Source organism: Protomyctophum parallelum (genome assembly GCF_964188405.1).
Source record: "Protomyctophum parallelum genome assembly, chromosome: 19".
Lineage (NCBI taxonomy): Eukaryota > Metazoa > Chordata > Actinopteri > Myctophiformes > Myctophidae > Protomyctophum > Protomyctophum parallelum.
Window position 1 is genome coordinate 45,835,838 of NC_139717.1, and position 27,994 is coordinate 45,863,831.

Consider the following 27,994-nt stretch of genomic DNA (forward strand, 5'->3'; position numbering starts at 1 on the left):
GAGACATAATGATGACGTAATTATCCGTTCATTCTTAATTGGCATCAGACATTAACCACTTCAGCCCCGGATACATTTTGTCCATTTGAAAAATAGCAGATCTACAAGTTCATAATGTTTTGCGGAAAAAAAAAGAAGAAGAAAAAACGTATACATTTGAAAACGTGTGAAATGGGACATTCTGCATAATGAGTACTTTTACTTTTGGTACTTTAAGTACATTTTGGAGCCAATACTTTTACTCAAGCCCATGTTGACGTTTACTCAGTAGCAGAGTAGTTCTACATGTTGACGTTTACTCAGTAGCAGAGTAGTTCTACATTGCAGTATTAGTACTTTTACTTATTAATTAATTTAAAAATGTGAGTACTTTTTTCCCCCCACCACTGCCCACGTGACATCACAGGGGGAGGAGTCATAAGGAATCCACACGCACAACAAAGACGTGCGTTGGAGCGTGGAGCAGCGCTCAAAAAACCTCTAGTGATCACAGGATGATCAGAGGAGCAGAGTTTGTACCGCCATAATTAAGCATAGGACTGAAGTATGGATATAGTCTCTCAGTGAAGGAGCAGCCAGTGAAGGAGTAGAGGAGAACTCTGGTCTCCACGTCATAAAAGGAGACCAGACCCTCCTCATAATCCACAAACACTCCCACTGTCTGGAGCTTCTCTCTAACAGGGAGGAGGACAGCAGGGTCAGCACAAGCCTGGTACTCATTTCCATTCCTCAACCCTATAGTCCAGTAACCATTGTTGGGGGTCAGTTTGATGCTTCCCTTCCTGTTGATGGACTCTCTGGCCACTCCTAGATACCACTCAGTCTTCCTTTTAACCTGAACCTCAAAGTCAAACCTTCCTGAGGAGAATCCTTGTTTTCCTAAGACATTGACACATCGATCAAATCTCTCTTTGTTCTCTGGGAGATTCTTCCTTATGTTTCCATCATACACTTGTTTTCCATCGTCAGACAGGATGAGGTCAGGATGTGCTGTATCAGGATCCAGAGTCACATCCACTGCATATCTTCTCCTCACTTCTGGCTCCTCCAGTTCTTTAATACGAGCCTTAAATTAAAATCAATGATATTATACATTAATTTATGATAATATGCATATACTCGTACGTATTACTCTTACTCAGTGATTCTCAACGTTGTGCATTTAGAGGACCCCCAGTTGGTATAAATTAGACCATGGACCCCCCGTTGGTATAAATGACACCATGGACCCCCAGTTGGTATAAATTACACCATGGACCCCCAGTTGGTATAAATTACACCATGGACCCCCAGTTTGTATAAATTACACCATGGACCCCCAGTTTGTATAAATTAGACCATGGACCCCCAGTTGGTATAAATTACACCATGGACCCCCAGATGGTATAAATTACACCATGGACCCCCAGTTGGTATAAATTACACCATGGACCCCCAGTTGGTATAAATTACACCATGGACCCCCAGTTGGTATAAATTACACCATGGACCCCCAGATGGTATAAATTAGACCATGGACCCCCAGATGGTATAAATTACACCATGGACCCCCAGTTGGTATAAATTACACCATGGACCCCCAGTTGGTATAAATTACACCATGGACCCCCAGTTGGTATAAATTACACCATGGACCCCCAGATGGTATAAATTAGACCATGGACCCCCAGATGGTATAAATTACACCATGGACCCCCAGTTGGTATAAATTACACCATGGACCCCCAGATGGTATAAATTACACCATGGACCCCCAGTTGGTATAAATTACACCATGGACCCCCAGATGGTATAAATTACACCATGGACCCCCAGTTGGTATAAATTACACCATGGACCCCCAGATTGTATAAATTACACCATGGACCCCCAGTTGGTATAAATCACACCATGGACCCCCAGTTGGTATAAATCACACCATGGACCCCCAGATGGTATAAATTACACCATGGACCCCCAGATGGTATCAATTACACCATGGACGTAGATAAACATTAAAATCATAATTATTATTTTCGAATGTAAAATAAAAACACCTGCTGCTCTGTGATCTGAGGGGTGGTCTCCCCCCCCCCAGGGGGGTTTGTTGGGTTGAAATGGGGAGGGGGTTCTTAGGGGGGTTGAGGGGGCTCCGAGATGGTCCCTCAGTCCCTACACTCATTCTGTAGCCCCAATATGTTCCCTCAGTCCCTACACTCATTATGTAGCTCCAATATGTTCCCTCAGTCCCTACACTCATTCTGTAGCCCCAATATGTTCCCTCAGTCCCTACACTCATTCTGTAGCCCCAATATGTTCCCTCAGTCCCTACACTCATTCTGTAGCCCCAATATGTTCCCTCAGTCCCTACACTCATTCTGTAGCCCCAATATGTTCCCTCAGTCCCTACACTCATTCTGTAGCCCCAATATGTTCCCTCAGTCCCTACACTCATTCTGTAGCTCCAATATGTTCCCTCAGTCCCTACACTCATTATGTAGCCCCAATATGTTCCCTCAGTCCCTACACTCATTCTGTAGCCCCAATATGTTCCCTCAGTCCCTACACTCATTCTGTAGCCCCAATATGTTCCCTCAGTCCCTACACTCATTCTGTAGCCCCAATATGTTCCCTCAGTCCCTACGCTCATTCTGTAGCTCCAATATGTTCCCTCAGTCCCTACACTCATTCTGTAGCCCCATAGGGTCCCTCAGTCCCTACACTCATTCTGTAGCCCCAATATGTTCCCTCAGTCCCTACACTCATTCTGTAGCCCCAATATGTTCCCTCAGTCCCTACACTCATTCTGTAGCCCCAATATGTTCCCTCAGTCCCTACACTCATTCTGTAGCCCCAATATGTTCCCTCAGTCCCTACACTCATTCTGTAGCCCCAATATGTTCCCTCAGTCCCTACACTCATTCTGTAGCTCCAATATGTTCCCTCAGTCCCTACACTCATTCTGTAGCCCCAATATGTTCCCTCAGTCCCTACACTCATTCTGTAGCCCCAATATGTTCCCTCAGTCCCTACACTCATTCTGTAGCCCCAATATGTTCCCTCAGTCCCTACACTCATTCTGTAGCTCCCCAATATGTTCCCTCAGTCCCTACACTCATTCTGTAGCTCCCCAATATGTTCCCTCAGTCCCTACACTCATTCTGTAGCCCCAATATGTTCCCTCAGTCCCTACACTCATTCTGTAGCCCCAATATGTTCCCTCAGTCCCTACACTCATTCTGTAGCCCCAATATGTTCCCTCAGTCCCTACACTCATTCTGTAGCTGTACATGTAGTTCAGAACATTAGTAGATGTTGCTATTTTGCCACTTAAACGAGACACATATTATTGAACATGTATTACTTTTTTGATGTTCCTTTAGGCTATAGATTTTTGTGGACTGACTATTGGCCCATGGGCTGCAAGTCCTTAGCTGTCCAGAGACTGTCTTTGAATCAGACTGTCTGGTAATAGTGACATATTCACAGAGACTGTCTTTGAATCAGACTGTCTGGTAATAGTGACATATTCATGTAAAATTAAAACACCTGCTGCGGTGTGATCTTGTGGTCAGATTGCTGCTTGTCTCTCTGCAGATCCATGATGGATTCCTGGGAGCGTTTCAGGTCCTTCTCCAGGTCCATGCGGAGCTTCTTCTCTTCCTCCAGAGAACCCTTCAAATGAACAACAAAACATTTCATCATTCAGTAAACATGACAGTTCAAAACATTTTAAACACCTCAAGAATGTATAAAACCGTCCCGGACAGCCCGGACAGCCCCCATAAGAATTATTGTAATTATTGCAATTATTACATAGGTGATACTGTACATGTAGTTCAGAACGTTGCTATTTTGCCACTTAAACGAGACACTTATTATTGAACATGTATTACTTTTTTGACGTTCCTTTAGGCCATAGAATTATTTTTTTACGTGGACTGACTATTGGGCTACAAGTCCTTAAATGGTAAATGGTGCATTTATATAGCGCCTTTATCCAATGCGCTTTAGAGATTGTGCATTACATTCACCCATTCACACACACATTCACACACCGATGGCGGTGGAAACCATGCAAGGCACCAACTAGCACATCAGGAGCAATTTGGGGTTCAGAGTCTTGCTCAAGGACACTTTGACACTGACACTGGGGGAGCCCGGGTTCGAACTGGCAACCTTGCGGTTACCATCTGGCCACTCTACCGCTGAACCACCGTCGCCCCTGACAGTCCTTAGCTGTCCAGAGACTGTCTTTGAATCAGACTGTCTGGTAATAGTGACATATTCACAGAGACTGTCTTTGAATCAGACTGTCTGGTAATAGTGACATATCCATGTAAAATTAAAACACCTGCTGCTGTGTGATCTTGTGGTCAGATTGCTGCTTGTCTCTCTGCAGATCCATGATGGATTCCTGGGAGCGTTTCAGGTCCTTCTCCAGGTCCATGATGGATTCCTGGGAGCGTTTCAGGTCCTTCTCCAGGTCCATGATGGATTCCTGGGAGCGTTTCAGGTCCTTCTCCAGGTCCATGCGGAGCTTCTTCTCTTTCTCCAGAGAACCCTCCAAATGAACAACAAAACATTTCATCATTCAGTAAACATGACAGTTCAAAAGATATTTTGAACACCTCAAGACTGTATAAAACCGTCCCGGAAAGCCCCCATAAGAGGACATGTCCCCCAGAGGGGAAGGGATTTCATTTTGTGGTTTCCCTCCACTAATTAATTGTGATTCTTAGGAGATACATGTAGTTCAGAACATTAGTAGATGTTGCTATTTTGCCACTTAAACGATACACATATTATTGAACATGTATTACTTTTTGACGTTCCTTTAGTCTATAAAAATATTCTTTACGTGGACTGACTATTGGGCTGCAAGTCCTTAGCTGTCCAGAGACTGTCTACCTCACCCCTGCCCACTTTGATAGGCTGGGATGGCTTAGGGTCGACGACAGAGTACAGCATCTTGCAATGGGTCTGGTCCACAAGATTCGATACACCACCAAGATACCCATGTACCTGTCTAAATACTTCCTTATGTTAACGAAGTCCACACCCACAACACCAGAGGGAGTGCAACAAACCATGTGCAACCCAGATTCGGCACAAACAAGGGACTAAATTTAATCTCAACCCCCCCCCCCCCCCCACCCCTCTTCCCCCTCACTGTATATGTTTCTTTTCCCTTTTTTACCAACTTTATGATGAATTCCTGTTCTGTTCTTTGGCTATATAGAAGAAGTGTCTATTTGTACGTCTCTAAATGTTTTGATGAATTGAACAAGTTGGACACTCTTGTAAACAAGTGTAATTCTGCAAACTGTTAATAAATATTTAAATCAATCAATCTTTCAATCAGATTGTCTGGTAATAGTGACATATTCATGTAAAATTAAACTTATGTCAAATTAAAACACCTGCTGCTGTGTGATCTTGTGGTCAGATTGCTGCTTGTCTCTCTGCAGGTCCATGATGGATTCCTGGGAGCGTTTCAGGTCCTTCTCCAGGTCCATGCGGAGCTTCTTCTCTTTCTCCAGAGAACCCTCCAAATGAACAACAATACATTTCATCATTCAGTAAACATGACAGTTCAAAACATGTTTTGAACACCTCAAGAATGTATAAAACCGTCCCGGACAGGCCGCACAGCCCCCATAAGAGGACATGTCCCCCGGACAGCCCCCATAAGAGGACATGTCCCCCGGACAGCCCCCATAAGAGGACATGTCCAGGAAAAGAGGACGTATGGTCAGCCTAACTTATGTCAAATTAAAACACCTGCTGCTCTGTGATCTTGTGGCCAGATTGCTGCTTGTCTCTCTGCAGGTCCATGATGGATTCCTGGGAGCGTTTCAGGTCCTCCTCCAGCTTCCTGTTGTCTCTCTCAGCTCTCTCCAGGTCCAGATGGAGGTCATCTCTCTGCTTCTCCACGTTGCTACGAGCAGCATGCTCAGCCTCCATCTCCTCCTGTACATCTTTAATACGAGCCTGGAATTCAAATCAATCAATGATATTAGGTTAACTCTTACTTTTGTGACGGTTCCCTAAACTGTGTATATTTCAATATGTAGGCCTAACTTCACTGTGCTTTTTCTGCATTTCTATTGATGGTTCCGTTTGGTTGCTAGGACTTGGGGAGCAGTGTGAGATCTTGGTTTTGCAGCTCTCCTACACAAACTTCTTCCAACATTTTACTAATACATCCAAGTTGCACACAGCATACTCATGAATACACACACTACACTACTCACCTTGCTGATTTCCACACATCTGTGTATTCCTAGGTTGTTTATTCCATTCAGATTAGTTTTAAAATAATTACAATTTAACTTTCTACACCCTCTTTTTTTGCTATGGTCCTTAATTGACACCCCCTTAGGCCAGAGTCATAACACTTTGTATTAATTATTTTAAGGAGAAAGAAATACCTGCTTCTCTTTGATGGTCTTCTGTAGATGAACAGAAGATTGTGCATCTCCAATCTTATCCAGAAGAAAGGCTATTTCATCCGTATTCCTGTGGACCACAATACATCATAACGTTATTCTACAGCAGAACCCTAGCCTGGCTCCAGCCCTGAATCTCTAGCCACGGCCATTCAAAGATAAACAGATGTTCTGTTGATTCAGGTCTGGTGACTCTGTCTATTGGTAGACAGTCGAGTGACGAAGATGCTCGGCTGCGTGGGAAAAGCGTTCCAATAGCACTGCGCACGCTGTGTTGTAGCCGCGCGCAAGCTTCATTTTCCGTCCGGCAGCCGTCTACAAACCAGTAAGTGACTCCTGCTCTTAGCTGCATCTTCGTGACTCGACTCTCTGGATGCAGGCGGTGTTAGTCTGCATCCAATATCTGATGCAGCGGCTGATTGGCTGATTGGCCATCAGCGTCGTCTCGAACAACACACATGGCTGCCCCGCCCCCACTGCGGTAACGAGCGACCGTACCGATCAGGATATTAAATCTCCCTGTGATAAATAGTTTCTTTACAGAAACGACAGGTTTTTTAAACATCGTCGTCCGACATAATACCCGACCAGTTTGTTTACATGCTACGAGCGTGTTTGTTCGGTTAGCAACCGGGTTAGCCACGTGATTGACAACAACGTCAATTGCTTTGCTAAAATTTTGATTGGTTGGTGTGAACCAATCGCTGAAGACTTTGGCAACGGCATAACAAAATTCAGACGGAGTGTCAGGCTAGCAGAATGCAGTATGTTAGAGTCATTCTACAGTATGTTAGTCATTCTACAGTATGTTAGAGTCATTCTACAGTATGTTAGAGTCATTCTACAGTATGTTAGAGTCATTCTACAGTATGTTAGTCATTCTACAGTATGTTAGAGTCATTCTACAGTATGTTAGTCATTCTACAGTATGTTAGTCATTCTACAGTATGTTAGTCATTCTACAGTATGTTAGAGTCATTCTACAGTATGTTAGTCATTCTACAGTATGTTAGAGTCATTCTACAGTATGTTAGAGTCATTCTACAGTATGTTAGAGTCATTCTACAGTATGTTAGAGTCATTCTACAGTATGTTAGAGTCATTCTACAGTATGTTAGAGTCATTCTACAGTATGTTAGAGTCATTCTACAGTATGTTAGTCATTCTACAGTATGTTAGAGTCATTCTACAGTATGTTAGAGTCATTCTACAGTATGTTAGAGTCATTCTACAGTATGTTAGAGTCATTCTACAGTATGTTAGAGTCTGTCGTATAATTTCTATGAACTTACTTGCTAAATTGATATGGTAAGTCAGGATAAGCTATTTTTAACTAGAGCGTGAAGCCTCTCTCTCTCTCTCTCTCAAAAACTAAGAGACAGGGAGCATTTACATTTCACACGTGAAAACAAAGGGTCATTGTTTCTAACTCCTTTGAAGCCCTCTTCCCTGGAGGGGAGAGGTTTTAGAAATTACCACAGGACCATTGGACCATTTGGTACTTGTAAAACTCCACAAGTTAAAACTCAATGATTTTATAACAATCTGTTACTATAGAAAGATGAGACTCTAACTATTTATAGTGAGTTTAACTTGTCTCCTTTAAAAGGTATGATAAAAACATAGGGTTTCGCCATGTTGGTGCTTATTCTTAAAAGGTACTATGGGACTACAAGAATTATAGTCTTCGTCACTGGTTCACACTGTTCTTAATTCATTTCATTTAGTGTTCAGTTTTACTTTATAGTTCCGTAACATTTCCTAACTAAGTGTTTCCATTTTTTATATACTTTTAAGGTATGAGTAACCATGTTTATAAATTGTTTACAGTTACGTTTAAGTTTTGTTAAATTTCATTATAAACTACTATCACCTGAAAAGGGTATTGTCTGAGGTGGAACGTCACAGGCTTTTGTCCCAGGTCCCGCCTCTCTCTCCAACCGGAAAGGGATTTTATCATTGGTCAAGAGTCAGTAAACGCCTACCTTATGTCGGGGAGAGGGTGGGACTAGTTTACAGAATATAAACAGGGACTGTAATGTTTAGTGGGGACTGGATCCGGTTGACTCATTTTCGGCCCGAGTGTACCGTGTGTTGTTAATCCAGTGAACCACGAAGGATTTCCTTTGACTTTGCTTTGACTGTTTGGACTGCTTTTTAATGAAAAATAAAGCTGCCGCTTCGTAACTCATCACATCGATATCCTGCTCCTCTCTTTGTCCATCGCTGCACGCTGAAAATATACCACAGAAAATTGGAGCCTGAAGCAGTGAATTGATTGAGGCGGAAAATTGGTGAGTTGTTTTTTTTATTTTACACTGGCCAATTTTCCGTTGCATCATAACAATGGACCCTACGGGAGGGTTATTTTTTTGGCGGCGTGCGGTGGTGGTTTAGATCGGTTCAGGGTCTGGATGTTCTGGGTTGAGTCAAGGCAAACAAACGGGGTAGGTTTCAACTTTCTACCCGGGCGAATATAGTTTAGTTTCTGTGGGACGTGCTTTGTCCTGTTTTGGTGGTAAAGGTCTTTGTTTACATTTTGGGACGCGTGCGTGTTCCTTTTTCTTTACGGCAGCCGTCCGCCCATAGGCCGGCAGTCGTAAAGTACGTCGTAATGGATTGATGCCGGATTTGATGTTATATTTTATTCCTGTGTTGGTAGCTACGATGAAGGAGTTAATGTTAGGGCATAAAATATTGATTACTACCCTGGATAGGCCGGACGTTCTGATAACGCTAAGGAAGGTTTTGGTTAAACTTCGCGGAGTAAATGTTTGCTTTTAATTCTTGTTTAAGCACAGTGAATGGGTTGAATTGTGTTTATGCCTTGTTCGTGAGCTGTGAATTGCGAAGAGCCTGATGATTATAGCTTGTTAGACGGGCCTGCATTATTTCGGTGGTGGGGTTATAATCGTTTTGTGGGTTTTTCGCACATGGCTAGGGAATTTATTGCACTGAGTGTTGTAATTTTGCGTCTAAGAGTTGCCAACGTTCAGAGTAGATTAATCTAGTCCATGGAGGGGTTTGGGGGCGACGTGTTCCCGCGATTCTGTGATTTTACTAAGGGGAGTTCGTCATAGCCGGTTTTCACTCCAGGTCGGCGACCTTTGCGAGGTTTTTTAAGTAAGTAAAGCGTTGTTTGAGGACTGATCTGGGGTAACAGCGTCATAGGGCCGGATATGCATGTCTGTGTCCTTTTTTGTAGGTGTTCAAAGTTGGTGGAGGGGCTATTTCTTTCGTTTAGAAAGAGGCGGTGGTTATAAGGTGTTTTGGACGGCACGGTCTAGTGATACTTAATATTTTTTCCTCTGAGAGGGACGCTGTTGTAATTCGTAGAAAAGGGATGTGTGAATAGGTCGTTTTTGCTTGTTTATAGGGGGCCCGGTTGGGTTTCCTTTGTGTCGGTATGTTGTGATGGGGGGGTTGTTTTTGGTCCCCCTTTGTTTAAGTTTAGGCGGGAGAGTTGGTTGTGTGTGTTGTGTTGTTGTGGAAGACTGCTGTTGTGTGGGTGTCGACGGGCGCCATTTTGTTTCTTTGTTCTTGGAGAGTGGGAGGACAAGGGGGGGGGGGGGAAGGGACGGTAATTCAGGGTTTAATTGGACTTTATACATTTTTAAAGGTTTGATGTCTGTGTGTCTGTGTCTGTATGCTTCTGTAGCGTCTTCTTTGTTCTCAATTTAATCTGTTTTGGTCTGAATCGTGTGCAACACGTTTCAAAGGGGGGAGTATAGATTAAATTGGGGTTTTCAGGTATAATTAAATTGGCTTTATTAATTGTAAGTTTTGAGTATAGCGGGAGGATACGTTTCTTTCTCAGTGAACATTGTGGGTTGGGAGGTGATGAAGATTTTCTTACGTTCTATAAAAGCATGACACTTCAGTGTGCACAACTGAGGGGTGGTAATATTTCTGGCTGGATCAGGGATTTTTTCTGCGTGTCGTGTTCTTTTTAGAGGGAAGTGCTTGGTCATTTTTAAACTACATCAATGGTGTGCATAGATGGGAAAAAAGGTAGGTGATATGGTAGGTATATGACCTTGGGGGCATTTGTTAAATTTGGAGTGTGGGTGAACAAAATATAGCTTGAGGGTTTACGTCTTTTTGTCAATTTTAATTTCATAGCTGGGGGTTTTTGTCCCGGGTAAAAAAAATTGCTAAACGTCTGGCATTACACGTAAACATAGGCTGTGCATTGTTCATTCATGAATTGTCAATAATTTTACAGGTCCGGATAAGTGAGATACAATACCGGTTCCATATTTCATGTTTCTGGTTTTGTGTTGTTACATTTTTCTTTCAGAAAAGGGGGCGTAGGTGTCCAGCTCACACCGCTTGGGACAAGCACTACTCAAGGTTCGGAACATTTTTTCTGATTTCACTATACTCCTCTTTGCCGGGGGGTGTTTGATGTACAGACCAAGGGGGGGAATAGAAAAAGTTAAAAATTTAATGTAGAGTCTCTTACGGGAGTGAAAGAATAAGGATCTTGCTTAAATACAATTAAGGCTTGATTAAATCTGTGGGCACAATCTACAATTCAGGCTCACTTCTTTTTTGTGGCGGGTGGTGTTAAAAACAAACAAACAAAAGAACAAAGACAGTGACATAAAACTGTAAAGGGGGTAGCCATTAAATTCCTTGGTCTGATGTCTTAGCGCCCTCTACTGGCGACTGTACAGAATACGTAGGTTCTGATTTCTCTTTCATTTAATTGTTGGGCTTCAGCGGTGTTCCTGTCTTGTGTGTCTATTTCACCCTCGTTGTCTGTGTCATCTGATAAGTGTTGGGTGAATCTGTCCACGCTCTGTACATGTGTTGATATGTATGTATGTTCTTCCTTTGAAAGTGTATATTGTTTAAACTGAATTCTCCCTGTTAGGTTGTATAACCATTGTTTCCTTCCCACTTTTCCCACCTCATGGTGTATAATTAATAATTATAACCCCATGTTTTCTCCCTGTTTAACTTTCTTTCCACTATAAATACAATGTATTGGAGTGGAGTTAATCATTCTTTCTCCTTTAATGCTCAAGCTTTCCTTCTAGGAAAGCCGGGGAAGGGGGGTTGATTTAACCAATTTCTTTCCTCATAATTGGTTCAAGTAGAGTGCTTGGTAAATCGTAGATTCTTGGGGATCTACGTGTATTGAGTAACGGTGTGGAAACGTAAAATTAAGAGTTAAGTTGTGGAATACTGTAATTTAGGTAGGAATCAGTATTGATTCTGCTTGCACACAAATCTTTATGCTCCACTTAGAAGTTTGTGTTTGAATCTGCAATACCCTGTAGTTTTGAAGTAGTATAGTGTCTAACATGCACGCTTAGGGTGCACGTAACATATACATTCAGGACTAAACTTACAGTCACATTCGATTTTACAGATCACACACATTTATCCCTACTGAACTGGTAGGATTGATCACTGCACTATAGGCTTTTGGGTTACTGATATGTCCTTTGAGGGACTGGCAATTAACTAAGATTTGTGCATGAATTCAGTTAGAGTATAGTCATACCAGACTCCACTAAGGAGACTAAATTTATTCACATACATCATTAGTAAGGTAAAATTGGTTAGAGTAATTTAAGATCATACATCAAAGATTTCACTTGTCATTTTTCCGGTACCACTGAATAAGTTAGTCATGGCTGGGGTGGTGGGTGTGTCTGCTGTGCCGCAAACTAGGACCCCTGTGGAGATTGTACAATACAGGAATCCAACACAGAAAAATATTGCAAAGCTGTCTAAAAAATGGAATGTTAGGTGGCCGTATTTGGTGGAACCATGGCCAGTACAGGGGACATTTAATATAGCACTCATAAAGGTATTGCAGGGGTTGGTGCAGGGGTACAGGGCGGGTCAGGAAAAGGGAAGAAAGGGGCGAAAAGAGTAGCGAGGAGGACAGAAGAGGGGGAGGTTTTGGGTTTATTTCTAGCTGAAGGACAGACACTGACGACGGCCCTTAAGCAGAGACAGACATCTAAAGCCCCGCCCCGGACGTCGTCGGACAAATATAGAGACATTTGTGAGGCACCCTTTTCGCACCTGGCTGGAATCCTACCAGTCCTAGCCCCAACTCTCACCAAACCAGAACCCGCGGAGGATACGCCAAAGACTGCTTCCCCGTCTGCCCGACAAGGAATCTACCCACACATGCCTATGCTGGTGTCCGATGGGACATATAGACTCACGTCAGACTCCGGTGACCTCATGGAATCTGGGACTGCAAGGACGAAGATGGCCATGCGTCCGACGGAGATACGGAGGGACAACAGTGGGTCCAGATCGGAGGTGGGAAGGTCCACCCCCGGGAAGTCCACCCCCAGGGTCAAATCGAGCTCGTCAGCTGTGGAGGGGGGCGGCTATGATCCCCACGTCAGAGCCCTCTTCGGGAAGGCGGAGGAGAAAGGAAAGGAACAATACCGGTACAGGCGAGGCGACGACGAGAAGTCTCCAGGGGGGACCCGAGTATCCTCTGATTCGGACGAGGGTGGAGATGGCGCGGAGGAGAGAACACTTGCCCTGGATGCCGAGGCTTCCCACAAGAGACTGCTCGAGATCAGGGAATGCAAAACACGACAGAAGGCTGACCTGAAGGTTTACAAACATAACAAGCCCATCATGGCAGCACTGGTGACTAGTCTCGAGGAGCTGTCGAGGGAAGAAGAGGAAATCAGTCGGTTTTTGGTCCAATGGGAGAAGAGGCAGGAACTGTCAAAACGGGGCCAAGAGCAGCAAGAGGAGGCGCCACGGGGCTGGGAGGATGCAATGGCGGCCATGTCATTGACCCTAGACCGGAAGATGAAAGACATGGCAGAGGCTCAAGCACGTCAGACGGCAGCATACATGGACGAAATCCGGAAGGGCAGGGAGAAGGCACAAGGCCCAGGGGCGGGTACAGGGCCAGTGACACGGAAGAGGCAACAAGAAGCTGAAGCCCTGGCCACGGGGGGTGACGCCCCACACCAACCGGATGAGGAGGAGGAACACAAAATGGGCCCTGCCAAAATACTGCCAATGACGGTCCGCGGTCCGCATGTTGACTACCGGCCATGGCTCCATGTGGATATGACAGATCTCGTCACAAAGCTGCCGCCATTACAGGAAGGTGCATACCCGTGGCTAGCGAAATTCGATGTAATGATGGTGGGAGTTCCCTTGGCCGTGGGAGATGTGAAGAGACTATTAGCGCAACTGGTGGGGATTCAGAGGTTGAATGAGGTCCTAGACCGGGCAGGAGTGCAGGCTTATAAAGACACTGCCGTGGGAGATGCAGACATGTACGCTGAAAACCAAGGAGTGATAAGCAGAGCTCTCCGAGAGCTGTACCCCACGGATCTGAACCCAGACAGAATTCTGATTGACCCCCTGACTGACAGCGAAAACCCCAGGGCATATGTGGCCAAAGCGCACCAGATCTGGACGAACGTGACGGGGAAGGATGCAAGCGGCCCGGGCTTCGAACGTGGGATACTTAGAAACAAGATTCTCAAAGGATTGCCCTTGGCTGTACAGAACAAGCTGGAGGAAGTAGTCTCCCTGCCCACTCTGACATTGGAAACCTACACAGATCATATCGCGCACACAGTTGAACTGCACAGGAGAAGGATTGGAAATCAACAGATCAAAGCGGAACAGATGGTCCGTCAGATGAACGTTCAAACGTACACACTACAAGCTGCAATGATCAAGGGTGGTCCCGCCGCACAGCTGGGTCTGGTAGCACAGAAGCCGCAGTTTAGGAAGGGGCCCAACCAGTACAGATACGAACGATCAGACACCCCGCCGGCCAACTACGGCGGATGTTACAGGTGTGGCGAGATGTCTCATTTCAAAAGGAACTGCCCCCAGCCACCTCAGCAGCAGAATCAGCAGCAGCAGAACCGACCGCAGCAGTCACAGGAAGCAAGAGAGGAGCAGCCATGGCAGTCGCAAGATGCACGGGGTCCCGCGAACCCGTACAGGGGTCCGCAGCCTGGACTATAGAGATGCCCGGAGGATCCCACGGAGAGGAGGGCTCAGCTGTCAGCATCCAGTAGGCCAGGAGAGGATCCCACGATTTGGGTGACCATAAATAACAAACAGGTGAAACTCATGGCTGACAGTGGAGCAGCATTCACCTGCGTTAGGCCTGCAGATGCTGACCACCTCTCCATGTCCGGACATTTCGTTCGGACAGTGGGGTTTGAGGGACGAGGACAGCTCATTCCACTAACCAACCCAGTGACTATTTCATACCGAACCCAGAAAGCTGAACTCCCTGTGCTTGTGTCAGCGAGTACTCCCATAGGTCTCTTGGGCCGAGATGCGTTGTGCAAACTCAACTGCACCATTAAATGCACACCAGATGGGTGTCTAATTCAGGTACCTGGGATGAACTTTCAACTTCCCGTCTTCGAGAGGCCAGCGGAGGCCGTGGTCTATTGGCTTGGAGACATACAGGAGGACTTCATGAGACCAGCCCACGTCTGGAGCAAGTTCATTGATGCAAATATGCCAGGAGCAAGAACACCTACGGCTCCACCACACTGTACCCTGCAGTATTTCAAAGACGCTGACAAAGCGGATACTGTCGGATGGATGACGGGACAGCCTAAACAGGTTCAACTCAGCTCAAGTTGCATAATAATGGGACCACAGGGAGCGGCTATGAAAATCAACGCACAACCATACCTATCAGAGAACTTTGGGGTGACTAACAGCGTGCCACATGTGACTTTGAGAATAGCAGAACATTTCCAGCAGAAGCATATTGGGACGATGATGGCTGACGCAGAAGCCGCCATCTTCGTAACGACAAAAGAAAACCCAGCTATCTGGCAAAGCACGGATAATCACTTTCTCAAAATCATGATTTCTGCCCAAGGAGTGTGCAACCCCCAAACCATAACCATGTCAGCTGATCCCATGTGCGTCGTGGACCCAGCCAAAACCTTGAAGGACGACATGTTTCGACGGGTCCCAACAGAACTATGGTCCACAGGTAGCACTGACATCGGACTCATCAAATCTGCGCAACCAGTGACAGTCCGACTCCGGCCAGGGGCACGACCTCCCTGGAGAAAACAATATCCAGTTACAGAAGCAGCCCTTAAAGGAATAAAGCCCCAAATCGAGGGTTTATTGCGGGCAGGTGTGCTGCGGAAGACCAAATCCCCTATTAGTAACATGCCACTGCTGCCTTTAAAAAAAACAGATGACTCATACAGACTCGTACATGACCTCCGGGCAATCAATGAAGTAGTTGTTGATTATCCAGCCGACGTCCCAGACCCCCACACCTTATTATCAGAAATTCCACCCTGGGCCACCCATTTCACAGTGTTAGACTTGACTGGGGCGTTCTTCAGTGTCCCTTTAGGAGAAGACAGTCAGGGATTATTTGGGTTTACTTATGAGGGCGAACGTTATACCTACAATCGTTTACCTATGGGATACCGACACAGTCCACATGTCTTTAATAAGGTGTTATCTGATGATTTAGCTGACATAGGTCAACTTATGGACAGTACGGTAATCCATTATGTAGATGATCTGATGATTTGCAGTAGATCAGAAGCCGCATGTCATGAACATTCTGTCCTTTTGTTGCAACAGTTGGCGGAAAAGGGACATAAAGTTTCAGAAAAAAAGCTTCAGTACTGCCGGGAGAACGTGGTGTATCTTGGTCACAAGATATCCCAGGGAACTCGCGGCATTTCTGACGCTCACATAGAAGCTATTCGCCGCGTGCCTAAACCAAAAACGGTACAAAATGTAATGCAATTTTTAGGTTTAACCCAATACTCAGCAGCATGGGTGGAGAATTATACACAATTGACTGTACCACTCAGAGAGTTAATCAAGGAGGCAGGGGGGGCAGAAATACGAGCTGACGTCACATGGACGACAGAAGCCTTTGAGGCATTTGAAACTCTAAAATTAAGATTAATAGGGGCCCCAGCACTAGCGTTAGCGGACTATACAAAGCAATTTCTGTTGTACGTTTCTTCAACAGTGGACGGGAAGCACGTAGGGGCCATCCTTACACAGCACACAGGTATAGGCACAGCAGCCCAACCCATAGCTTATTATTCAATGGCATATAGCACAGTGGAAATGGGATTAGCATCATGTTACCGGATATTGGCAGGTGTGTATTTGATGTATGAAAAGGCTTCAGCAATCACCATGGGCTACCCCATCACAATTCTCACCCATCATAGTGTGAGAAATCTCCTGAACTATGGCAAGTTCACTTTGACTATGTCAAGAATCAGAGATTATCACAGGTTGATGGAGTTAGAGGATGTGACCTTTATTAAATGTGAAGTGGTAAATCCGGCAAAATCCATGCCCGCTCCAGGGGATGGAACGCCGCACGATTGCGTGCTAGAAGCAGAGATGTACTCAAAAAATTACGAGATGACTTGCAGGCTAAACCGCTCCTGAATGCAGATTTAGTATTCTGGACAGACGGTTCGTGTTATCGCATTGGTGAAACCTTGAGTGCTGGTTATGCAGTGGTACAGGCCCAGGGTACAAACTTCATCACTGTAAAGGCAGAGGTGATACCCCAGCCCTGCTCCGCCCAGTTAGCAGAACTCATAGGTTTGACCGAAGCATGTCTGATGGCTGTCGACAAACGTGTAACTATTTACACGGACAGCGTATATGCCATGGGGGTATGTCATTCATTCGGGGCTATATGGAAGGGCCGAAATTTTAAGAAGACTAACGGCTCAGACATCAAGCACCATGCACAAATTTTGAAATTGTTATCAGCAGTAATGTTACCCAAAGCCATCGCAATTGTGAAATGTGCAGCACACAGAAAGGACATGTCACAGGTTACAAAAGGTAATGTCGCGGTGGACACAGCTGCGAAGGCAATTGCAGGTGCCAACAAAACAGGAAGTATTCTTCTAGTAACACATGACGTGGAGTTCGAAGAGAATATCTCTCTAAAAGATTTGATTTTAATGCAAGAGGAGACTAGTGAGCTGGACAAGGCTCTATGGCGGGACAGGGGCGCCGTCAAAGACGAAAAAGGTTTGTGGCGTAACCACGAGGGACTTGTGATTGCCCCCCCTGACTTATTAGGATTGTTGATACAGGACGCGCATGGCCTGGCTCATGTATCAAGGGGGGAGGTTAAGAGGAAAATCACAAAAGAATATGGATTTTGGGCCCCATATCTTTTAGAACAAATTGATCATATTGTGGGTCGATGCACGATTTGCTTGACAAACAATGTGAGAAGGGGGGTATTAACAACACCAGGCTACATACCCACGCCAAAGGGCCCAATGCAAGAACTGGTAATAGATTATGTGGATATGATCAAACCCATTTCGGGCAAACGATATCTTCTTGTAGTTGTTGACAGGTTTTCGAGATGGGTGGAGGCCACACCCACTAAGAGAAAGGATGCACAGTCCGTCGCAAATTTCTTATGCAGAGAAGTGTTCCCGCGGTTCGGGATACCACTTCGGATTTCATCAGACAATGGAAAATAATTTGTTGATAAAACAGTGAAATTGATTTTGCAGAAACTATGTATAAAGCAGCGTTTAGGAGCCGTCTATCATGCCCAGTCCCAAGGCATGGTGGAATCAATGAATGGCGTCCTGAAGAATCCACTTACTAAGATTTGTGAGCATACAGGTCTTAATTGGATGGAAGGCTTACCCCTGGCATTGATGGCGTGCAGGTCAAGTGAAATTCGACACCTGCACATGACCCCGCATGAACTTGCAATGGGCCGACGGATGATTACCCCTGGCATTCATGTAGGGGGGAAGGGTCCAAGCCTCTCAATATTAGAGGATGAAGTGAAGGCATATGTAAAGTATATGTCAAAGTTGCATAGAAGCATATATTCTTACGTTTGTACCAAACAGGAGCAGGAGGAGAAGGAGGAAGCCGGGCGCACACCATCTAACACTATCCTGCCAGGGGACAGGGTGTACGTAAAAAAATTCCGCAGGAAGTGGTTCCATGGGCGGAGATCCGGACCGTTCCTAGTTACCCGGTGCACTGGTACAGCACTACAGGTCGAGGGGTCACCCACGTGGTATCACTTAAACCATTGTGTGAAGGCACCAGCAAACGACAGCCCAGACCTCATCATCCGACGGAAGGAACCACCACTCTCAGCGCGCTCTCAGGATGACAATGATGGCGCTGAGGATGATATGGATCGGCCTCACATTCCTCCAGCAGACATGGAAGACACCAACCTTGACACCGGCGGCCGCTTCAGCACCATCAACATCGACTTAGTCCCTCCAAACCCACCTGCCGACGGCAACAGCCAGGACAGCAGCGCTAAGCCAACTGGGGTTCCGGTCCAGGGGAGAGAACCACAGACTGCTCTCCCCAAGACCAGTCCGAGAACGGCGTCGGCCACAAAGGTACAATGTCTAGTCCTTTCAGTACCAGTACCCAGCAGCCCATGTCCACGGCCAAGCCCAAGTACTCCACACTCATGCAGCCGGTACAGGAGGCTCATTTTTTACCAATCATCCAGCCTCACCGGGAGTCAGCAGGCTCTAAGCCGACCCGGACTCCTGTAAAGTCAATTCCACGCGGCAGCAGCCGGCATCCCTCAAGTCCATTGTCTAGGTTGAATGCTATTTTTGGAGTGGTTTCATTCCTTCAGGAAATATCTGATGCACCTGTAACTTCCACTATCATTACACATCACCTACTCAGCCCGGCAAATACTCCCCGTAATGCTCCTACTAGGAATCCTCCCACCTCGGACCTCAGCACGGTCACCCCAGGTAGCGTTACCTCTCCTAGCCCAGCGTTAATATATACCAACTCGGTTGGAACTGAGTTTCCCCTTATTGAAAGTACTTTAGGTATTTTTGTCACCTCCACAATTACGTCGCCGGTCACTCATGCCTCCAGAGTACGAACGGACGACACTCCAGAATCCAACAATAAGCCCAGTGTAAAAATAGTTAAACATAGAATTGTGAGAAAGGTCACTCCAGACGATGAAAAGATTGCAAAAGCAACTGGCTCGTTTCATGTGGGTCGTTTGTTTAACACAAACCCAGGTGACATTCTGGAACCATTATATCACATGGCACGAGCTAATTCTTGGTATCAATGGAGCGTCTTTTCTACTATGGCAATAGGCAAGTCAGACTGTTACTTCTGTGCACAGGCACATCAGACCCATCTCACTGTGTTAAATACACGTTTCAGTTGGAGAAGTTGTGAGAGAGAAAAGAAACAAGCTATACTAAGTTCTAATGGAGTATTAACTAATTAATCTGACCCAAGTTTAGTGCCTCCCTGCCTGGCAGAATGCTTACAATATATGGGATCTGCCGAGCATTATGACGAGTCACTGCCAACCCAAGGAAAGATGTGTAGTGAACTAGACATACAGGTGCAAACAGAGCCTTCTACAATCCCTAGTGGAGTGCTGAAACTAGTGGGTACGTTCGAATGTTTTGAAAGGGGTAGACTGGGGACACAGACAGCATCACTGGTGGAGATGGGAAATTTTACTGAGGAACGGTGTGAAGCAATCTGGGATTTATCATATGCACCCCAGGACACCCAGGTTTATGAACATCTGTGCCAGCCCAAGAATGGGAAATTGCCCAGACTTGAATTAGGGGCGATGCTGAAGGGAAAGGTTACGGTCCCAGCTCCCCAAGCATGCCCACTTTACTACGCCACACGGGCTGTCACAGATCAGTTCTGGCTATGCGGAGAAAATCATTTATACAAAACATTGCCTTTAAATTGGACGGGTAGGTGCGCCAGGGTCCAGGTGGTTCAACCAGTAGTCATCATTCCAACAGAGAAGGTCAACGCTAGGGTAGGGTCCGGCTCTAGGAGAGTCCGACGAGAAGAGGGGCCGCGGCCTACCCCCCAGGTATATTTCGATGCATTTGGCACACCACATGGCGTACCAAAGGAATTTAAAGCCATTGATGAAGTGGCAATTGCGTTTGGTAGCCTGTTTTCCCCCCTAATTGGAATTGTGGTGGACGCAGAATGGATTAATTACATGTACTACAATCAACAGAGATTTTAGAATTTTACTATCTCTGCCATGGGAGCGATTGGCAAACAACTGGCAGCCACCAGTCAGATGACGTGGCAAAATCGTCAGGTGCTGAACGTAGTTCTAGCCGCCCAGGGAGGGGTATGTGCCATGTTTGGCGATTTTTGTTGTACATACATCCCAAATTCTACAGCGGTGAACGGTACCTTCACTCAGGCAATGGGACATCTACACCAGCTGAGGGCTGAACTTCATGCACACGCCGGAGCCACTGTCGGGTTGACTGGGTGGCTGGAAAATCATCTAGGCGGATGGGGGGCATACTTGGCCACCGCAGGAATGGGAATCGTAGGATTACTCGTCATCGCAGCGATCGTGTTATGTTGCTGTCTACCAATCATCCGAGTGTTGGTGATCAAAGGGCTCACGGGGGGAGCGAGCGGAACGATGGCACTGCAGGCCATTCAGATGTCCGTTCTCACCCAGGGTACCAAAGACATGGAAGCGGGAATGGACGATGGAACGGATGTATCATTATACACAGATCTGGAGCTGTGTAACTACGCAGAGGAAGTCTGAGAAAGATTCGCCCTGTCACTCCCCCGCACAGTTTCGTGCTTGGAAATATTGGCCCAAAGTACCCAAAAACCCCGTCTGTGTCACTATGACATGCCCTACCTTTCTGTCACTCAACTCTATTCTAAATATCTGTCCCTCTATCTGTGCTCTGAGGTCCGGCCGGGCCCACCTCGACTCTTGTGCATTTTTTGGCATGAGAGGAAAAGAAAATAGACATTCGGTGGTTCAGAGTTCTTTTGTTGGAATTGGAGTTTAAAAAAAAAAAAAAAAAGTGTTTTATTATAATGTCTCTACTTTAAGTATATTTTTTATGTGTATTTTGGTTTAGATTGATTAGTTGATGTTCTGTTCTTTCCTCCTATTTGGTTTAACCGACAAGTTTTGGTCTGTTAAAAGGGGGGGGGGGTCATTAAAAAAACAAAATGTGTTTTATCAAATTAGGTTTTTCGTTTTCTTTTTCTTTTTGTGGGATTTTAAGCATAAAAGGGAGGACCTTTCTTACAGTTCATTTATTTAAGTTGTTTATGGAGCAGATAGCCCCATAAAAGGGAGGATATGTCGTATAATTTCTATGAACTTACTTGCTAAATTGATATGCCACTAAGTCAGGATAAGCTATTTTTAACTAGAGCGTGAAGCCTCTCTCTCTCTCTCTCAAAAACTAAGAGACAGGGAGCATTTACATTTCACACGTGAAAACAAAGGGTCATTGTTTCTAACTCCTTTGAAGCCCTCTTCCCTGGAGGGGAGAGGTTTTAGAAATTACCACAGGACCATTGGACCATTTGGTACTTGTAAAACTCCACAAGTTAAAACTCAATGATTTTATAACAATCTGTTACTATATAAAGATGAGACTCTAACTATTTATAGTGAGTTTAACTTGTCTCCTTTAAAAGGTATGATAAAAACATAGGGTTTCGCCATGTTGGTGCTTATTCTTAAAAGGTACTATGGGACTACAAGAATTATAGTCTTCGTCACTGGTTCACACTGTTCTTAATTCATTTCATTTAGTGTTCAGTTTTACTTTATAGTTCCGTAACATTTCCTAACTAAGTGTTTCCATTTTTTATATACTTTTAAGGTATGAGTAACCATGTTTATAAATTGTTTACAGTTACGTTTAAGTTTTGTTAAATTTCATTATAAACCACTATCACCTGAAAAGGGTATTGTCTGAGGTGGAACGTCACAGGCTTTTGTCCCAGGTCCCGCCTCTCTCTCCAACCGGAAAGGGATTTTATCATTGGTCAAGAGTCAGTAAACGCCTACCTTATGTCGGGGAGAGGGTGGGACTAGTTTACAGAATATAAACAGGGACTGTAATGTTTAGTGGGGACTGGATCCGGTTGACTCATTTTCGGCCCGAGTGTACCGTGTGTTGTTAATCCAGTGAACCACGAAGGATTTCCTTTGACTTTGCTTTGACTGTTTGGACTGCTTTTTAATGAAAAATAAAGCTGCCGCTTCGTAACTCATCACATCGATATCCTGCTCCTCCTACAGTATGTTAGAGTCATTCTACAGTATGTTAGAGTCATTCTACAGTATGTTAGAGTCATTCTACAGTATGTTAGAGTCATTCTACAGTATGTTAGAGTCATTCTACGGGTAGGTTTTTCTACGTGTCATTTCATGCTGTGGTCCACATTACTTCTTGTTCTCATTCTGCAGATCCATGAAGGAATCCTCTAGCTGTCTCTTGTCTCTCTGCAGGTCCATGATGGATTCCTGGGAGCGTTTCAGGTCCTCCACCAGGTCCATGCGGAGCTTCCTCTCTTTCTCCAGAGAACCCTCCAAATGAACAACAATACATTTTGTACATCGTTATTCATCACAGCCATAAACACAGGTGATGAAAACATCAGGGTTTTTTTTCAACCCATCATTTTCATTGAATTGGTATGGAGAAAAGATGTTGTAAAGTGACTCACCGGATCTGTTTGTTGCTCCTGATCACACTGACCATCGAGACCCTTCTTCTGGTGCTCTCTGTAGAGGAGTCACGCACGCACACACGCACGCACGCACGCACGCACAAGCCATTATATGATAGAAACTCAATATGAACAGAAATGTATAAGCCATGTATGTGATTTAAATGTATAAGCCATGTATGTGATTTCCTATAATACTGATTGCGTCCAACGGTCACAGAAAACCTAGAACGCCCGGGGGGGATTTGTAACCATTCAATCAGGACGCCCGGCGATTTGTTTCTTCAGGGCCCATTTCAAGGTGCACCAGGCGCCATCTTGGATGTAGCTGAAGTAGCTAGATGTAGCTGAAGTAGCTAGATGTAGCTGAAGTAGCTAGATGTAGCTAGATGTAGCCAAATCTATACCCCCGAGGCGATCGACAACAACGGAAGGTATGACTACTTCTAACGTGACAAGCAACGGGATGGACCGTCGAAAACATCATCCGCTAAAATGGAGGGGGACCACTTTGGATGATCAGTGAGAGAGCATGTGACATCACGTGACATCATCAGGGATCAGTGAGATAGCATGTGACATCATCAGGGACAGAGATCCCTGATGTCATCAATATTGGCCAGAAACTATACATCTGACCTCAAACATCAAGCACTTAGATCTCCATATATGGAGCTGACCTGTTCTGATATTCCATATGTTGATCCTTCCCCATCCATCCTTCCTCTTCGATGTCTCCCTGTTGACTGATACCTGTCCATTTAAACTCTAGACGGGCCTGTTGACTGATACCTGTCCATTTAAACTCTAGACGGGCCTGTTGACTGATACCCGTCCATTTAAACTCTAGACGGGCCTGTTGACTGATGCCTGTCCATTTAAACTCTAGACGGGCCTGTTGACTGATACCTGTCCATTTAAACTCTAGACGGGCCTGTCGACTGATACCTGTCCATTTAAACTCTAGACGGGCCTGTTGACTGATACCTGTCCATTTAAACTCTAGACAGGCCTGTTGACTGATACCTGTCCATTTAAACTCTAGACGGGCCTGTTGACTGATACCTGTCCATTTAAACTCTATAGACGGGCCTGTTGACTGATACCTGTCCATTTAAACTCTATATCGGGCCTGTTGACTGATACCTGTCCATTTAAACTCTAAACAGGCATGTTGACTGATACCTGTCCATTTAAACTCTAGACGGGCCTGTTGACCGATACCTGTCCATTTAAACTCTAGACGGGCCTGTTGACTGATACCTGTCCATTTAAACTCTAGACGGGCCTGTTGACTGATACCTGTCCATTTAAACTCTAGACGGGCCTGTTGACTGATACCTGTCCATTTAAACTCTAGACGGGCCTGTTGACCGATACCTGTCCATTTAAACTCTAGACGGGCCTGTTGACTGATACCTGTCCATTTAAACTCTAGACGGGCCTGTTGACTGATACATGTCCATTTAAACTCTAGACGGGCCTGTTGACTGATACCTGTCCATTTAAACTCTAGACGGGCCTGTTGACTGATACCTGTCCATTTAAACTCTAGACGGGCCTGTTGACTGATACCTGTCCATTTAAACTCTAGACGGGCCTGTTGACTGATACCTGTCCATTTAAACTCTAGACGGGCCTGTTGACTGATACCTGTCCATTTAAACTCTAGACGGGCCTGTTGACTGATACCTGTCCATTTAAACTCTATAGACGGGCCTGTTGACTGATACCTGTCCATTTAAACTCTATAGACGGGCCTGTTGACTGATACCTGTCCATTTAAACTCTATCGACTAGGGATGTCAGGGGTTAACCGGTTACCCGGTTACCCGACCGTTAAGAAATATCCGGTTATTTTTATCAGCCTTAACGGTTAATTTCCGCATTTTCCTGATGGAATTATTTTGGTCATGGGGAGATGTCATTACGTTAAACCGACCCAGGGAGGCGCAAGAGTGTAGTCTATGTCCAAGAGAGCACACTAGAATGAGAGAAATGACTTCCGCACTGGCACGGGAGGGAAGTTTAGAAAAAAAGTTATTAAGTGAGCGACAGACAGGTGTGATAGGAGAGAAGATGGCGAAACGGGTGAAACGTAGTGTGGTCTGGGATCATTTCAAAAAGAAAGCGGACAATGACAAGTTAGTTGTATGTAATTTTTGTGAAGCAGAGCTTACATACACTGGTGGCACGAGCAGCATGCGACACCATATCACAGGCAAACACCCGTTCGTAAATGTTGACGAAAGTTCGGGGCCGGCCAGGCAACAAAACACACTCACGTCCTTTTTACAAGTCCCAAGAAGATGTGATAGTCGTCGGGCGGAGGAGCTCACACAAAGGGTCTGCAAAATGATTGAGCTGGACATGCAACCTATCAGCATGATTGAGGACAGAGGCTTCCGTCAATTAATGAATTTCACCGAACCAGAATACCACATACCAGCGAGAGCAACATTCACCAAACGAATTGAACAACGTTATAAAGATATGTCACTTCAGCTGAAAAAGAGCTTGTCCACAGCCGAGCATGTTGCTCTCACAACAGACTGCTGGACAGCTTTGACCACCGAAAGTTACATCACCATAACGTGCCATCACATTGACCAAGAATGGAAACTTCACGCGTGTGTGTTGTTGACACAAAGCTTATCAGAACGACACACCTCTGAATATTTGGCAGAAACTATGAAGAGTGCTGTTGCCGACTGGGGGCTGACCGGGCACGTCACAGCTTGTGTCCACGACAACGCAGCCAACATTGTCAAGGCTATGTCGAAGGCTTATGTGGAGTGGGAATCGGTGCCCTGTTACGCGCACACGTTACAGTTGGCTATTCAAGATGGCTTTGCCTTATATGTGGTCAGAGTAATTGGTGCTGCTGGTCGCTTGGTTAAGCATTTTAATAAAAGCGGCCCTGCAACAGAAGCGCTGAAAAAGAAGCAGGAGGGGATGGGAATGAGCAACCCGGACAATCACAGTCACAAAAAGTTGATCCAGTCCTGCAAAACCCGCTGGAATTCAGTATACGACATGTTCGAGCGACTCGTAGAGCTGAGATGGGCAGTCACAGCCGTGCTGTCAGACCGCAGAGTCACTAAACTGACGGACGCGAGAGTGCTTGATCTGTCCAATGACCACTGGAAAATAATGGAGGAGATGCTACCAGTGTTACGCAAACTTAAAGTTGCCACCACAGTCATGTCTTCAGAGCAGAATGTCTCCGTCTCAAACACCTACCCAATTACCTTCAGTCTCCTCCAGAAACACCTCATGCCAGAGGAGGGTGGCGAAGAAAGTGTGAAAGTGTTGGAGTTTAAAGAAAAGGTCCGCACATCACTGGCAAAACGCATGAAGGTATATATTAACATTAGTTAGTATTAGTATTAAATTAGTATTTATTTTTGTTTTCATTATAATATTATTTTTTTATTATTAATATTTTAACTAATATTTGTTTAAATTGTTTATCCATTGTATGCAGATTAACACGGCAGAGGTAATCACCAAAGTGGCCATGATTGGATCTGCGTTGGACCCCAGACACAAGAGCCTGCCGTTTCTTTCGCCAGCAGAAAAAGCTAGAGTTACAGAAAAGTTGCATGAAATGGTCGAGGATTTGAAAGCTGATTCTGAAACTACACGCCGTGGTGCTGGGCCCGCAGCTAGGCCTACTGATGAAGAGGGCAATGTCGCCGCTGTGCGCGAGGAAAATGAGCCAGGCGGCGGCCCTGATGAGAATGCTAACAGCAGCGCAATGCGGCTGCTCCTTGGGCATTACGTTACGCCCGCGGACACAGGTTCAAATAGTGAAGTGGAGAGCTACTTGAGAGAGAATTCTGCTCCCTTGGAAATAAATCCATTGGACTGGTGGAAAGCAAACCGCCACCGTTACCCCAGTCTGGCTACCTTAGCCAGGCGATACCTATGTGTACCAGGCACTTCAGTTCCCTCCGAGAGAGTTTTCTCGGCAGCCGGGTTAACGGTGAACAGACTGCGCACTCGACTGACTCCAGAACATGTTGACATGTTAATCTTCCTGAATAAAAATGGTTAGCCTAAGTCGCCATGTTGGTAGGTAAGAATATGGACACTGGACACTTTATTTTGTTTTAAATAAAAAAAATTGAGTGGACCCACGAATGAGCTGTCAGCTGTAAACGAGACAGACTCAACCAGCAATAGTACTCTCTTGTGTGAAGCGCCGCAGGAACTTGTTGCCGCGATTGTTTAATTTTGTTTTAATTGTTTGTTTGAAGCCTAACAACTTATTTCTTATTGCAAAATGCTGCACTGCTGTTGTTTGAGCATGAATAAATGTGTACCATTCGCCTACCACGTTAATTCTGTGTCTTTGCATATTTAATTTTCGGGAAAAAAAATCCACCACTATCCGGTAATGAACCGGTTAATCCTAACGGGTAACCGGTTAGGAAACTATCCGTTACTGACATCCCTACTATCGACGGGCCTGTTGACTGATACCTGTCCATTTAAACTCTATTCCATTTAAACTCTAAACAGGAGTTACAGCTGCATATTTATGGTACAGGAGAAAACATATTTACTTTATTAGCACTAGAACCATTTACACGGCACTCCTTATTTAACTGAATAATGTGTTGTTTTTCATTCTGACCTCAGATAAGTAGAGTGGTGTCCATCCTTTAAGCTAAGAGGAGGATCCATGGACCAGTCACTCTTCATGGAGTTATAGTTGGGTAGTGGCCTCTGCTCATGGACCCTGATGGACTGGTCCCTCTGGTCACTCTGCTCATGGACCCTGATGGACTGGTCACTCTGGTCACTCTGCTCATGGACCCTGACAGAAAGACATGATGAGGGGGGCGCTGTTGTACAACCTAGGATGTAGACGCGTTTTCTGCAAGCTCCGCAAGGTCTATTTAATATTTTACATTTAAATCTGTCCTAACTGAAGTGGGACCCAACAAAACAACAACATTACATCTATTTACTCGTTTGGTCATAAATAAGTCGCAGTACCGAAGCTACAATGAGCCCCGGAC

The 27,994-nt window shown here is 45.2% G+C and overlaps 1 protein-coding gene across 1 annotated transcript; it reads right to left on the reverse strand.

Annotated features, from left to right (window-relative positions):
- Positions 1–487: 487 nt before the first annotated feature.
- On the reverse strand, positions 488–5,946 carry LOC310877019 (E3 ubiquitin-protein ligase TRIM69-like; the record flags this gene model as incomplete). Its single annotated transcript, XM_083790665.1, has 3 exons — positions 488–1,066; positions 5,403–5,528; positions 5,764–5,946. The coding sequence occupies 3 exons, from the start codon at positions 5,944–5,946 to the stop codon at positions 488–490; spliced, it is 888 nt and encodes a 295-aa protein (XP_083646791.1).
- Between the last annotated feature and the right edge of the window lie 22,048 nt (positions 5,947–27,994).